At 37.5% G+C, this 14647-nt stretch overlaps 2 protein-coding genes across 2 annotated transcripts in view; one reads left to right on the top strand and one right to left on the bottom strand.

The window, feature by feature from the left end:
* LOC139083404 (olfactory receptor 6C2-like) overlaps positions 1–14647 on the top strand; it is a 152761-nt gene that overhangs the window by 74506 nt on the left and 63608 nt on the right. The gene's annotated exons all lie outside the window — the stretch shown is intronic.
* On the bottom strand, positions 3224–4153 carry LOC103560217 (olfactory receptor 6C4-like). Its single transcript, XM_008534211.2, has one exon. It carries the CDS (start codon positions 4151–4153, stop codon positions 3224–3226), a length of 930 nt encoding a protein of 309 aa, XP_008532433.2.

Here is a 14647-nt window from a genome sequence, read left to right as displayed (position 1 = left end):
TCCCTCTCCCTCCTCTAACTTGCCAAGGGGAATTGATTATAACTATGGGGAGACAATAGCTGTCTAGTTAATATGGGTTCCCCTATACCTATCTTTACTTCCACTTCCATATGGCATCAGATCTCTTGGAGCACTAAAGCCCTCATATAGTAGGAATTTCTGCAGTCCTAAGCTCTTTTTGTGTCCCAACCTATAACGGTTACTATGGGACCATTATCAGAAGAAAATTAGTTTCTTTTCTGTGATAAAAGACATGTAAATTTAACAAGTAGAAATCTACTTTGCAAATGGAACTCCTGGGTATAATATACTGCAGAAAGACTACATATCTACCGTTTTATTGTTTCCTACTTGCCTCCTCTGCTTTTAAAGTTCCAGGGAATTCTACACATCATCAGATTATAGTTAATCTGATCATTAACACACATATATGCACGCTTCAAGGAATAAATGAAGAATGAGTTTTGGTCCCAAAATCTGTGTGGACAAAAAGAGTGTATGGACACAAGCACAGTAGTTTGAGCAGAGCCTGTAAGAGTTCATATGGACTCTTCTAATTCGCTATATAAACTTTCCCAATATCCTCTTAAAGTTGAAGCCGAAAAGGTTTTAGGCTATTACCATTTTAACACATCCATTTGTAGTATTTCATTATTATCATTCTAATATCTATAGAGTCTGTAATGATATTCCCTTTTGCACTTCTGATATTGGTATTTTGTGTCTTCTCTCTTTTTTCCTTTGTTGGTCTTGCTAGATGCTATCAATCTTACCGAACTTCTCAAAGAACCAGTTTTTAGTTTTACTGATTTTATTGTTTTTGTTTTGAATTTTATTGATTTCTGTTCTTATTTTTATTATTTCCTTCTTTTTTACTTGCTGTGGGTTTATTTTGCTTTTTTTCCCCTTAGAGTGAAAGCTTATGCTATTGATTTGAGACTGCATCTTTTCCAATGTGAGCATTTAAGGCTGTAAATTTCCCTTTAAGTACTGCTATAGCTGCATCACAATTTGTGATATGAGCTTTCATTTTCATTCAGTTCAATATATTTTCTAATTTCTCTTGAGATTTCCTCTTTGACTTGTGAATTATTGATAAGTGTGCTGTTTAATTTCCAAGCGCTTGGAAAATTTTCTGTTACATTTCTATTATTAATTTCAAGTTTAATTCGATTATGAACTGAGAACATACTTTATATTATTTCAGTTCTTTTAATTTTGCTAAGATTCATTGTGCAGACCCAGGGTATGGTCTATTTTGGTAAATATTCCATGTGCATGTGAAAAGACTGTATATTCTCCTGTTTTTAGGCGCAGTGTTCTATAAATGGCAATTATATCCAGTTGATTGATAATGTTGTTTGGTTCTTCTATATCCTTGCTTATTTTCTATCTACTAATTATATCTGTTACTGAGAGAGGAGTATGGAAGTCAAATTATAATTGTGGATTTTCTATTTCTTCTTTGAGTTATATAAGTTTTTACGTATGTTTTTTGGAATTGTGTTGTTAAGTGTGTATATATTTAAGACGTTTTCTTGATAAATTGATTCTTTTATAATTTTGAAACATTCCCCTTTATTCCCTGTATTTTCTTTGCTCTGAAGTCTACTTTGTCTGATATTAATATGGCCACTTCAGCTTTCTTTTGACTAGTGTTTCCAGCGTATATCTTTTTCCATTTTTTACTCTTAACTTGCTTAAATCATTATATTTGAAGAAAGTTTCTTGTAGACAGCATATAGTCAGGTCATTTAGAGACAGACCCATTCTGACAGCCCTATTTTGATGACATGTCTGAACCATTTGCATTTAATGTAATTATTTATATGTTTGGATTTATGTCCATCATTTTATTATTTGTTTTCTGTTTGTTTCCTCTGTTTTAGTTCCTCTCTTCCTCTTTTCATGACTACTTTTGAGTTATTGGAGAATTTTCTTAGTATTCCATTTAAATTCATTTATTTATTGTGATTTTGACTGTATTTCGTTGTTTAGCTTTTAAAGTCATTTCTGTGGAAATTACAATACACATACTTAACTTTTCTCAGTCCGCTTGACATTGAGATTTTCCCACTAAATAGAATGTAGACACCCTACCATCATGTAGTTCTCTTCACCTTCTCTGCTTTACCCTTTAAAAAGCCAATCCTTAAAAAATTTGGATGCCATTTCCTAAGGTATCCTTAGGCAGCCCTTTCCCACTCAACCTTCTCAGGTTCATCTGCAAAATACGTCCCCTGAAGCTCAGGCACACTCACAGAGCCCTGTAGGTTTTGACCATTGTCAAGGTGGCCCAAGATTCCTATTCTTCTGAATCTTCCCTTAATAGGAGATTGGATATTCACTCTGTTAGGGAAACACCTGGTAATAGTTTTCATTCCAATTTCAGGCCTGGAAGGAGAGAGAGAGTCAGAACTATCAAGCTTACAACTGGAAATCTTTTTTGTGTTGTGTCTAAAGAAGAGACAGTTTTAGAATTGTCAGAATAAGGATAAGAAAGGAAATAGTGTCAAACTTGGGAAAAGATGGCCTTTATTGCAAGAGTAGAGCTTTATCGAAAGATATAATCACTAGCCTCTTCTGGGAGACATCTAGTATTTCTGATAATATGTTTAGACTACTTAAAGACTTTGTTAAAATTACAAGCCTCATTTGTAAAGCTAAACTTTACCACTAAGCTCAGGACCATCAGTTTTGTGACAATCCTAGTAATTTTACCCACCTATTCCTTTCTTGTACTCAGACTAACAATGTTATCTAGCAACATTTTTTCCTATAAAATTCATCTACTAAGAGGTTATATCTATATTTTTTATCGTATTAGAAATTAAGGATGAGAACTTAAAAAATCTATGTTAAGTTCTTTTAAAATAACTGTCATAAACACATTTCTTTCTAGCACAAATAAGGTATTTTTATTTAAAATAACTATATTCTGAAAAAAGTAAGGAAAGAGTGGTATTATATTACAATTTGCAAAATTTTTAAGTGTCTGGCTCAAAAATCTATTTGCTAGAAAAAATATTTGAACTGGTTTTTTGGAAGATTTCCCCCTCATTGGCAAGTTTGAAATATATCTTTGACATCTCTTCATGATAAATTCATCTGAGATGTTGCTTTAATAAGGAGAGGGTCAGAGAAGCTCTCCCTATGTTTTCATGAGGAGGAACGTCATGAATATTGTTCAGATTTTCCTTTGAGTTTGAGGTCTTTATGTTCATTAAAGACTCATAATCTTACTGGCCACATCTCTGAAGCCTTGTTTTACTTGTTTGTTCCTTAGAGTGTAAATGAACGGGTTCAATAAAGGAGCAACTGAGGTATTGAGCACAGCTACTCCCTTATTGAAGGCAACTCCTTCTTTGGCTGAGGGTTTTATGTACATGAAGATGCAGCTGCCATAAGAGAGGGAGATGACAATCATGTGAGAGGAACACGTGGAGAAGGCCTTTTTCCTTTGCTGAGCAGAGGGGATCTTCAGAATGGTCCAGATGATGTTTGTGTAGGAGAGAACCACCAGCACCAGAGTGACCACCAGAGTCACAACTGCTAAGATAAAGTCAACCAGCTCCAGGACTCTTGTGTCGGAGCAAGATATTTCGATGAGGGGTCCATAGTCACAATAATAATGGTTCAGGACATTGGAGGCACAGAAATCCAGCTGACTGGTCAGGATGATTGGGGATACGATGATGAGGAAGCCACCTAGCCAGGAGCCGAGAACCAGCTGGGTGCAGACTCTGTTGCTCATGATGGTTGCATAATGTAGGGGTTTACAGATGGCCACGTAGCGGTCATAGGACATGGCAGCCAGGAGGTAAAACTCTGTGGCCCCAAGGAATATGGCAAAGAAATACTGAGTGAAGCAGCCAGCAAAGCTGATGCTTTTGTTGCCAGTTGAGATGCTGATCAGTAGCCTAGGAGTCAAAGTGGAGGTAAAGGAAATTTCTAAGAAGGAGAAATTCCGGAGGAAGAAATACATGGGAGTCTGGAGGTGGGAGTCCAGCAGTGTGAGGGTGATGATTGTCAGGTTTCCAATGATGCTGAATATATAGGTGAGGAAGAGAAGTATAAAGATTACAAGCTGAATCTCCGGGCTGTCTGTTAGTCCCAGCAGAATGAATTCTTTCAGAATGGTTTGGTTTTTCATTGCTAATCTTTGCTGTCCATGAAGGTACAAAGGAAAGAAATCAGTGATGAGAATGGAAGAGGAGCTCAGAAACATTTAGGAGAGGCTACTATTTTCCTGTTGAATTGGTTCAAATGCCTTTTTTCTGTCAATCTCACTTGAATAAGATTTTCTATTGGATAGAAGCTGGTTCCTCACAAGAATTATTTTCTTAAATTCCCATGTAGAAGAATTTTCTCTACCGCTACTTTTCAGGCTCCTCATGAAATTTCCTACCCTACTTTCTAAACCAATGCCTAAGTTATTTTCCCCACATTCTGTTTTTATTTTCACTTTGAACATTGATTCTCCTTTTGATCTTTCATTGTATCTGCTAACTGGGCAGTGATGTTTCATTTCCATCACTCTCCCAGTCTCAGTGCGATAAGAAAAGCTAACTGTGTCAGCTCACAGTTGAGGAGCCTTTAGGAGGCAATCAGCAAACTCTTATAACTGTGGTAGCCCAAGATACCTCAACTTCCTTTCGATTTTTTGAATTTGTGGACCATGGTAGCTAATATTATCTGTCCCTAAATCTTTGCTGCTGGTGTCTGCTTTCCCTCAGGTCCCAGTTCTCCTGTGTTAGATGGTTTTAGCAGAGAAACAGATGATATCTTTCCAATCAGATGCCCACTATCATTTTCTTCCATATCCATGTTTATTAATAAGTATGAATTTTACTTTGGCTAGAAAAATATAAAATAAAAAATATGAAACCAAAAGTTGCAAGCCTCATTTAGGAGTTTCTAATGAAGAACTTGAATGATTAGGGGGCTATTTTGCACCATACGTTGAGAATTCGAGTAATTATTTTTTGTTTATGGATAAGGAAGAGGCTTCTGAATATTTACGTGGCTAATATAATAAAATTTAACTCAAATTTGAGTTGTTTTATTTAACTTTAATTTAATCTTCTCTACAGTTCTCAAATTATCAAGCTGCTTTCAGCAATAACTCACCTGCATTTTATTAACAATTAGTAAAAGTTCCTCTGGCATGATCCTCCTCATCTACCTTTCTTCTTTCAAGACGTTTCTGTCCCTACACTCATCTTCCCATACCTCTGTTCAAAGAGTTGATGACTGTTCGCACATCGAAGGTCAGTCCCTCCCTGACTCTTGAAAATAGAAATGAGTAACAAACGTTTTTACTACATTCTAAATTAAAAAACATTTCATGTACACTGTTTTATCTGGTTATAATTATGATAATAATAAATAATAACTATCATTAACTGAGAACTTACTATGTGCCAAGCCTCGTCATTATTTTATTTGATGCCCACAACCCCCTGAGATGGGTACTGTTACCACCCTCATTTTGCAGGTGAAGAAACTGAGGTTTGGAGCAGGTGATAAATTGTTCCAAATCCCACAGCTAGTGTATTGTGGAGCCAGGATTCTGAGCCAGTGCTGCTTGACTCAATTGTCTGCACACTTGGCTACCATGTTGTGTTGATTTCCCACCTTCACCCAGGGACAGAGCAATTAGGACGATTATATGAACCTTATAGACGAGATAACAAGGATTAACGATACTGTGAGGATGATAATGCTGATGATGGTGAAACAGGCTGGGAAAGTTTAAATGATTTGGCCAAGAACACACAGCCAGCAAATTCTTCTGATTCTGAAATACACGTGGACCAAACTTGCTTCTTTATTTCTTAACAAATTTATTAAACAGTGATTGCATATTCTTTTTTTAAATTTCTGCATCTTCATGTTTTGCCTGTATATTGTCTTTGATTTTTTTTCTTATAATATTTTCCTAATTTCTGCCTTTAACCAATGTCTGCTTCCTGATTTTTCCTCCTTTCTCCGGACTCTCATGATACATCTCTTAGTCTGGCTGTTCTTTCTTCTAAACACACATTCTTCAGAAATTATTTGCCTGCTTTAGTTTCCAAATCAGTGAAACAATCCTGTCTTACACCTATCCCATGGTGCCTCTCAGATGGATATTTCTAGCCCTGAATTCTTGTTTCATTGTCAGCCCCATATTTTTGACTCTCTATGGCACATTTTCTTTTGGATATTTTCCCCTCAAGTTAAACTGAATATGTCAAAACATAATCTCAATAGCTTTCTACTCTGTGATAAAACCTCTTTAAATTTCCAAACTCTTTGATAGGTTTTTTGGTTAAATGTCATGAGAAATTTACTTTTGAAAAACAGTGACTCTTAAAAGTCTTTCAATGTGTTGATTCTCTTGCCTTTCCTCTGCTCCTAAGGAACTTAGAGTCTATTTTTCGAAAGATGTCATATACACTTAAAATAGAAAATAGCTAATGCCCGAATAGAATGCACTGTTATGTTAATTCTCATCTTAAAAAATATTATCTTACAAAAACTGGCAAATTTTCTGTTAGAAGCCGGTTGAAAAGTTCTGTTTGTAGACCACTGACCTAAATTTAGTTTCCTGAGTATTTAGCCACATGCATCCCAAAGGAGATTTCTAGTATTTTTTGGCGAGTTTTTAACTGGAAGACAGTCCTTGCACTGACCCTGGAAAACATGTGGCTCAAGCTGCTAGAGTCTCTCTCTGTCTCTGTAGCCGTAAGGCTGAGAGAAGCTGTAAACACGTGTGAGAGTTTGGCTCTTCCTCCACTTCCGGAAGATCCGCCTGTGGAAGTGGAGACAGAAAATCGGTGAGTTGAGTCCAGTTGCTAAGCGCTGGTGTCTGAGTAAGACAACCTGGACGGTCAAATGTAATTAGCGCTTGTGAGACACTTCACGGAATTTTTAAAAATTGTGGTAAAAACACATAATAGAAAATTTACTGCCTTAACCATTTTTAAATGTTTAGTTCAGTAGCGTTAAGTATATTCACATTGTTGTGCAACAGATCTCAGAACTTTTTCACCTTGTAAAACTGAAACGCTATACCCATTAAACAACAACTTCTCTTTTCTCCCTACCCCAAGACACTAGTAACCACCGTTTCACTTTCTGTTTTTATGAATTTGACTACTTTAGTTACCTTATATAAGTGGAATCACACAATATTTGTCTTTTTGTGACTAGCTTATTTCACTTAACATTATGTTCTCAAGATTCATCCATGTTGTACCATGTGACAGAATTTCCCCCTTTTTCAGGCTGGATAATATTCCATTGCATGTACATACCACATTCTGTTTACCCATTCATCTGCTGATGGATGTTTGGGCTGCTTCAATTTCTTGGTTACTGTGACTAATGCTGCTATTAACATGAGTGTGCAAATATATCTTCAAGATCCTGCTTTCAGTTCTTTTGGATGTAAACCCAGCAGCATATCTGGCTGGATCATATGGTAATTCTATTTTTAGTTTTTTGAGGAACCATCATACTGTTTTCCATAGTGCCTGCACTCTATGTGGACTTTTTACATCAAAATGAATATCTGAATATCTGTGACACAAGATAAATGCAGCGAGATGCCTGATTCTAAGATAAGAATTAACATACATGATGCTTCTATTCAGGCATTAACCATTTTCTGTTTTACGTGTATAAGTCATCTTTCCAAAAAGACATTGTAAGTTCCTTAAGATAAGAGGAAGGGCAAGAGAACCAGCACTTTTGAATGAGTGTAGTGTTGGGTTTTATGCTAGGCTCTTTACAAATATATTATTCCTCTTTTTTGGTATTCTTTTAATCCACAATAACACGCAAAAACACATAGTATGATCAAAATTCATCGTTGTTAAATAAATGAAAAAAAGATAGTGCCCTTTTCTCCCCTCCCTTAATTCATTATCCATTTGCCCTTTTGCCCCTGGCAATTTAACCACATAAATTGTCCTTTTCCTCTAGCTTTTTGGTCTAACAACTAATGGGAACTTTCAAGAGCCGGTCTAGGGTAAAGTAGCTTGAACCTATAAATTGATGTCACTACTTCCCTTCTCCCTTGCGCTGATGAATGCTCAGTCAGCCACGTGTTTTACCTGGCTCCTGATTTCAAGAGCTGAGAGCCAGGCCTCTATCAGCAAGGTTGTATTTTCAGATTTTCTTTGTTCATAGTTGGTGCTATTCTATCACCTAATAATAAAAATCTGTATTTCTTCTACTTGTTATTGAGGGTAAAGGGAACACAATAATTTTAAAATGACTTAATGTGTGTGAAGTTTGTTTGGGCGCAGAAATCCCTTATGCTAGTCTTCAGGACACTGAGCTGTCTGTCACTGATGGAAAGAGAAATCCCAGACGTCGAATGATTTCAGGAGGGGCTTTCAGGAACCGCTTTAAATTCTTATGATGCTAAGGAGAAGTGTCCATCTGCACCTGGACTGCCCCATCCTATGCTCTCTAATGTCCCTAGATGGGTTGAATCACTGTCCCTGGGACATAGGCATAGCCCCAACACAGAACCAGGAAAGGAGCCACCAGATTATTTGGTCATAATATTCTTTTTCAGAAAGGTCAGTCTTTGCCCCAAGAAAGAAGCCTCAATTATCCAGAATACTTTGGGCATCTTCACGTTGTTCCAATCTTCTAAGTACCTTGAAATAAAGAAATCCTAAGCCCTCCTCCCTGTACTTCTGGGCTATGTACCTATTTAGAGCAGTAGAGAGCCATCTTTGCTGTGTCCCCAAGAATGTCCTACTTACTAAGATGTATGGAACAAGGTTATGTCACCCAGTGACCTGAATGTCCAGGCTCTTGCATTTCCTGGTCATTAATTTTTTGTCTTTAGTGAACAGCTGTGTGTTATTATTCAAACTTTCACAATCCACACAAATTCTGTAATAATTCTGCTTCAACAATCTTGCAAAGCTGCTCATTGTAGCATTGTTTGTAAAAGTAAAAAGTTGGAAACAATTTAAATTTTCACCAATAGAGAAATGACTAAATAATTTTGGCACATCTAAATTAAAAAATGCAATAAACCAGTAAAAATGAGTGGGAAAGATTTGCGTCCACTCAGTTGGAAAGATATATTTGATATACTGCTATGTGAATAAAAGAAGTTGCTGAGTAATAGTGTATTCTATGATCCCATTTGGGTTAAAAAAGGTATACATATCTTATATGTGATACAAACTGTAGTTTTATGTGCATAGTCACATACTCCTGGAAAAATAAATTGTTAACAGTATTCCTTCTATGGTGTTAGACAGGGAAGTGGGGGATATAAGAGGGTGGTCTGTTTACTTTATATCTGTCTATATTGTATGAATGCTGTAAAACAAGAAAAGGTTACTGTTTATTAAAATAAATCACAGTTATATGAGTCCATGCTCTGTAATCACAAACAGGTAACACTCACGTAATTATAAGCTGAGAACATACTTACACTTGACTTTCAGGGCAGGTTCTGTGGGATTTCACCCATAGATGTCTGTGGGATGAATCACAATTTAGGAGTCAGGTGTGGATGAGAAGTGACATAAAATTGAACTTGTTAGCTTTCCCACCACTACTTATTGACCTCATTATTCACGAAAGTTCACACAAGCTTGTGAAAATTTAGTAGGAAAAATCTTACTCATCCTGCTATATATCAGCTTAGCTGTCATTTGCCACTTCTTATTTCCAGATTAAAGCGCACCCTGGCCAGCAAGTAATCCTTTGAGATGTGATTTATTTAAGTTAAGGATATTTATAATAGCAATAACAAAGCGCACTCCCTTCAAAGTCTCGTTTCCTCTGTTCTGACTCATTTGAGCCTGGATATGTGCTGATTCTGATTTTGTGCCAGACAGAAGCATATTTTCAATGTTCTATTCAGAGGAGACCTCAGCATAACCAACTGAGGAAAGAAATGAAAGATCCCAGGAGGCCCAAATTCAGAGCATGCTAACGAACCCTAGTGATTGAGAACTCTGGAGTTGAACTTTAATAAGAGATTGGGAAAGAAGCCCTAAGAGACTCTGAGGAAGTTAACAGGAGAACGTCAGTATAGCACAAAAGCCTCGTGGAAAGCGCAGTAATGATAAGGATGAAAAATAACCACAGCAAGTAGAACAACAATGTTTTCTGAGATGTTTACCATATGCTGGGCATAATGCTAAACAACATACCTTTATTATAATTAAGTACAATACTTGACAATATACCTTAATTATTTGATCCATGTTCATAACACCACAGGTTTGTTGCTCCTGAGGAGCAAGATGGTAGCAGTTGAGCATTTGCCTTCTGTTGCTGTGGCGATCTTACACTGAGCCATGAGGAGGGTTCAGCATCTTCCCATTAGCCCCTTTTCATTCACGGCAGTCTTTCGTGCCCTGATAACTGTTCTCTGATGGAGACTGGAGGCCCTGTGTCCTTCCTCTATTTCCCTTATAAGACTTCAAAACTCCCCCTCCACTTGTTCATGAACACTCCTGCTCAAACTTTGTCAGATCCACACACTCTCAATCTCCAAATCTTTACATGGAAATGATAATTCTCGTGTGGATCCCCAAGAACTATCAGATTTGAATCTCCTTGATAGGATTTTCAGTTTTGATGGAGCAGAGGAATATGATCTTAGAAGGATCAATGACCGGCTTCAGTCAAGACCTGACACAGCATTAATTTTCAACTTGTGTTTGGGGAGAGGAATGTTTCCATTTGGGGTTGCTCCTGGACAATCAGTCTGTGGTTAGGAAGACTTACCTTTAGCCACCTGTGTGAACACCCCACCCCCCCACCCCCCACTTGTTACCAGTTTGGCTTTAGACAGAGACACTTAATGGATGAGTGTGGCAATTATGGGTTTTTGAGAATGCTAGTGTGATATAGCATTACAGCATACAGAACTCTTTAGGAAAGACAAACATAGTCCTGAGAGATTTCTGGGGGACAATAACATATATACCAGGACAATGGGTGTGTAGGGAAAAGGCAAGAGAGATAGAGTAACAGAACAAGGATAGTCTAATTTGTAGAAGAAGGGATTAATGCAATCTGGTCTAGAGCTTCAGGGGCGAGGGCATTTATTTGTGGGTTATTCTTGATGTTAGGAGGCTGTTCAAAAAGGCAATTTTATAATGTATATGATAGATACTATTTTTCTCCTAGTCCACAGCTTCTTGGGAGAGAACTTGGCTGGAGGAGAATGAAAAGTGTAGACATGAGCCAACTGAACCAATTGTATTCTCCTTTTTGGAATTTGGAGTTAGGTACAGAGTCTGGGTTGATAAATTGTGGACAGTCAAGCTAGAAGGTTGTTACAAGTATGTATATGTTACAAAAAGACTTCTCTTTGTTTATAAGAAATGTTGTAGGATGACATGATGGTAAACAAGGCATGCAGTTTGCCCGTGGATGATAACGCTGAGCTGGGAAAAGAAATCCACATCCAGAATGAAGGTCTATTCTAGTGAAGACAACTGCTGCCTCACTATAAGTCATATGCTGCATAAGGACATTTCAGTCAATGAAGGACCATGCAAATGACAGTGGTCCCATAAGATTAGTAGCCCAGGTGTGTAGTAGGCTATACCATCTAGGTTTGTCTGGCCAGTCTACAAATTAAATTGTCATGAGACAGAATTAGCAGGAGAAAAACAAGAAAAAGTTTAATAACATGTACACATTGGGGAAATCCAGGAAAGCTGAGTAACTCACCAAAATGGCCAAAGCCCTCACCTTAAGTATCCTCAGCTAAAGACAAAAGAAAGGAAGGGAGAGTCAGGGACTTCAAAGAGAAGGAATGCAGTTCACAGGTAGGTGAAAAGGAAAAAATGTTTAGAAAACAAGTGTTTTGTCACACAGAAACAGAAGAACACAGGGGGAGCCCAACAAACAGGCTTTTCTTAGTTCCTTCCCATCTACCACCTAGTTCATGATATTTTAAGGTGATAGTTCACTTCTTAAGACAGGTTTTTAAAAAAAATCTGAATTCTTCTAGGCAGCTAAGGGGGAGGTAACAAGAAAAACTTTCTGAGTCTTGTTTCTTTCTTAAAAATAATTAGCCTTGGGGCCTGCCCTATGGCCGGGTGGTTAAGTTCGTGAGCTCCACTTTGGCGGCCTGGGGTTTTGCTGGTTCGGATCCCAGGTGCGGACATGGCGCTGCTTGTCAGGCCATGCTGAGGCGGTGTCCCACATAGCACAACCAGAGGCACTCACAACTAGAATATACAACTATACACTGGGGGGGCTTTGCGGAGAAGAAAAAAAAAAGATTGGCAACAGTTGTTAGCTCAGGTGCCATTCTTAAGAAAAAAAGTAATTAGCCTAAAATAATCATCATGTTAAAAAGAAACATTTTGGGGTGGCAAATTTTGTTCCCCTTTAGTACAGTCTGTGGTGTTCGCACAACTACAAAATCACCTAATGACACATTTCTCAGAACGTATCCCCATCACTAAGCAATGCATGACTGTAACAGAAAGGATCCTATGTAATTAACTGACTAGCAGGTGGTTGATTGCAGATGGAACTACCAGATGCCATGCCACAGGGGGCTTTGGTTTCTGCTATTAGAAGATCAGACACAGCAGCGACAGTGGTCAGTTCAGTCTGGGTGAAGAAAGACTCATGCACAATCTACAGTCCTATTATCATGGCTACTTTGTTTTTGAGTTCATTAAACAAGTGTTGGAGTGGTAGAGACAGAGGTTGACTCTCATTCACAAAAAGTCATCTTGTCTACAAATTGTTGATAGGTGTGTGCTGTGTTTGTGTTTGCTGAGGAAGACTTATGGTGAGCACTCATATTCATATGGTATACAAGCATCTTCAACTTTAGTCACATTATGAGAGGTCTGTCTTTATTTCTCTACCCCAAACCTCCCAATTAACCAATCCTCCAAGTTTTTTCATTCTAAATCCCTGATTATACAGACAAACCATTATCCTCTAATCATTAAATGGCATGGATCAGGGGCCTGCCTGGTGGTGTAGTGGTTGAGTTCTCATGCTTCACTTTGGTGGCCCGGGGATTGCAGGTTCAGATCCTGGGCGTGGACCTACACACCGCTCATCAAGCCAAGCTGTGGTTAGCTCAATGACAATCTTCCTCAAGCAAAAAGAGGAAGATTGGCAATCGATGTTAGCTCAGGGCCAATCTTCCTCACCAAAAAAAAAAAAAAAAAAGGGAAAAGAATGGCATGGATCAATACTTCTAGACAACTCTCCTTCTGGACCAAGTGGACAACTATTTATATCGATGTTCTTCTGGTGGGGACAGTTTCCCCTGGATGGAGTTGTTTTCTTAACTTCTTTTTTGCGAGTTCATTGTTAGTGTAGAGAGATAAAACTGATTTTTATGTGTTGATTTTGTATCCTACAAGTTTACTGAATTTGTTGATAGTTCTAACAGTTTTTTAATACGGTCTTTAAGGTTTTCCATATAGAGGGTCATGTCACCTGCAAACGGATCATTATACTTCCTCCTTTCTGTTTTGGATATCTTTTCTTTCTTTTTCTTGACTAATTGTTCTCCATAGGATTGCAGTACTATGTTGAATAGGGGTGGGGAGAGTGGGCACCATATCTTCTTCTTCATCTTAGAGGAAAAGATTTCAGCCTTTCACTGTTCAGTATGATGTTAGCTGTGGGCTTGTCATGTATGGTTTTTATTATATTGAGGTATGACCCTTCTCTGCTCACTTTGTTGGGTGTTTTAATCATCAAATTATGTTGTATTTTGTAAAATGCTTTTTTTGCACCTATTGAGATAATCATATGATTTTTAGCCTTCATTTTGTTAATGTGATGTGTCACATTTATTGACTTGCTTGTGTTGAACCATCCATGCATCCCAAGGATAAATCCCACTTGGTCATGGTGGATGATCCCTTTAATGTGCTGTGGAATTTGGTTTGCTGGTATTTGATGAGTATTTTTGCATCTGTATTCTTCAGGGATATTGGCTTGTAGTTTTCTTTTTCTGCAGTCTCCTTTGGAAGACTTTGGAATCAGTGTAATGCTGACCTTGCTGATCTTTAGTGAATTGATTCACTAAAATGAATTTGGAGTGTTCCATCCTCTTCAATTTTTTGAAAGAGTTTGAGAAGTATTAGTATTAATTCTTCTTTAAATGTTTGGTAGAATTCACCTGTGAAGCCATCTGATGCTGGATTTTTCTTTATTGGGAGGTTTTTGATTACTTATTCAATCTCCCTACTCATTATTGGTCTGTTCAGACTTTCTATTTCTTCATGATTTAGTCTTAGTAGGTTGTATGTTGCTAGGAATTTACCCATTTCTGCTAGGTTGTCTAATTGTTGGCATATAATTGGTCATAGTAGTTTCTTGTGATCTTTTGTGTTTGTGTGGTATCAGTTTTAATGTCTCCTCTTTCATTTACAGTTTTATTTATTTGAGTCCTCTCTCTTCTTGGTTAGTGTAGGTTTGTTAATTTTGTTTATCTTTTCAAAACTCAGCCCTTAGTTTTATTTTTTTGTATTGTTTTTCTGGTCTCCGTTTCATTTATTTCTGCTCTGACCTTTGATACTTCCTTCCTTTTGCTAACTTTGGGCTTAGTTTGTCCTTTTTCTATTTCTTTGAGGTGTAATGTTGGGCTTTTTGGTTTATTTGTGATCTTTCTTTTTTCATA

This window comes from Equus przewalskii, chromosome 5 (assembly GCF_037783145.1).
Source record: "Equus przewalskii isolate Varuska chromosome 5, EquPr2, whole genome shotgun sequence".
Lineage (NCBI taxonomy): Eukaryota > Metazoa > Chordata > Mammalia > Perissodactyla > Equidae > Equus > Equus przewalskii.
The sequence above is the reverse complement of the archived record's forward strand: the minus strand, read 5'-3'. Positions and strand labels throughout refer to the sequence as shown.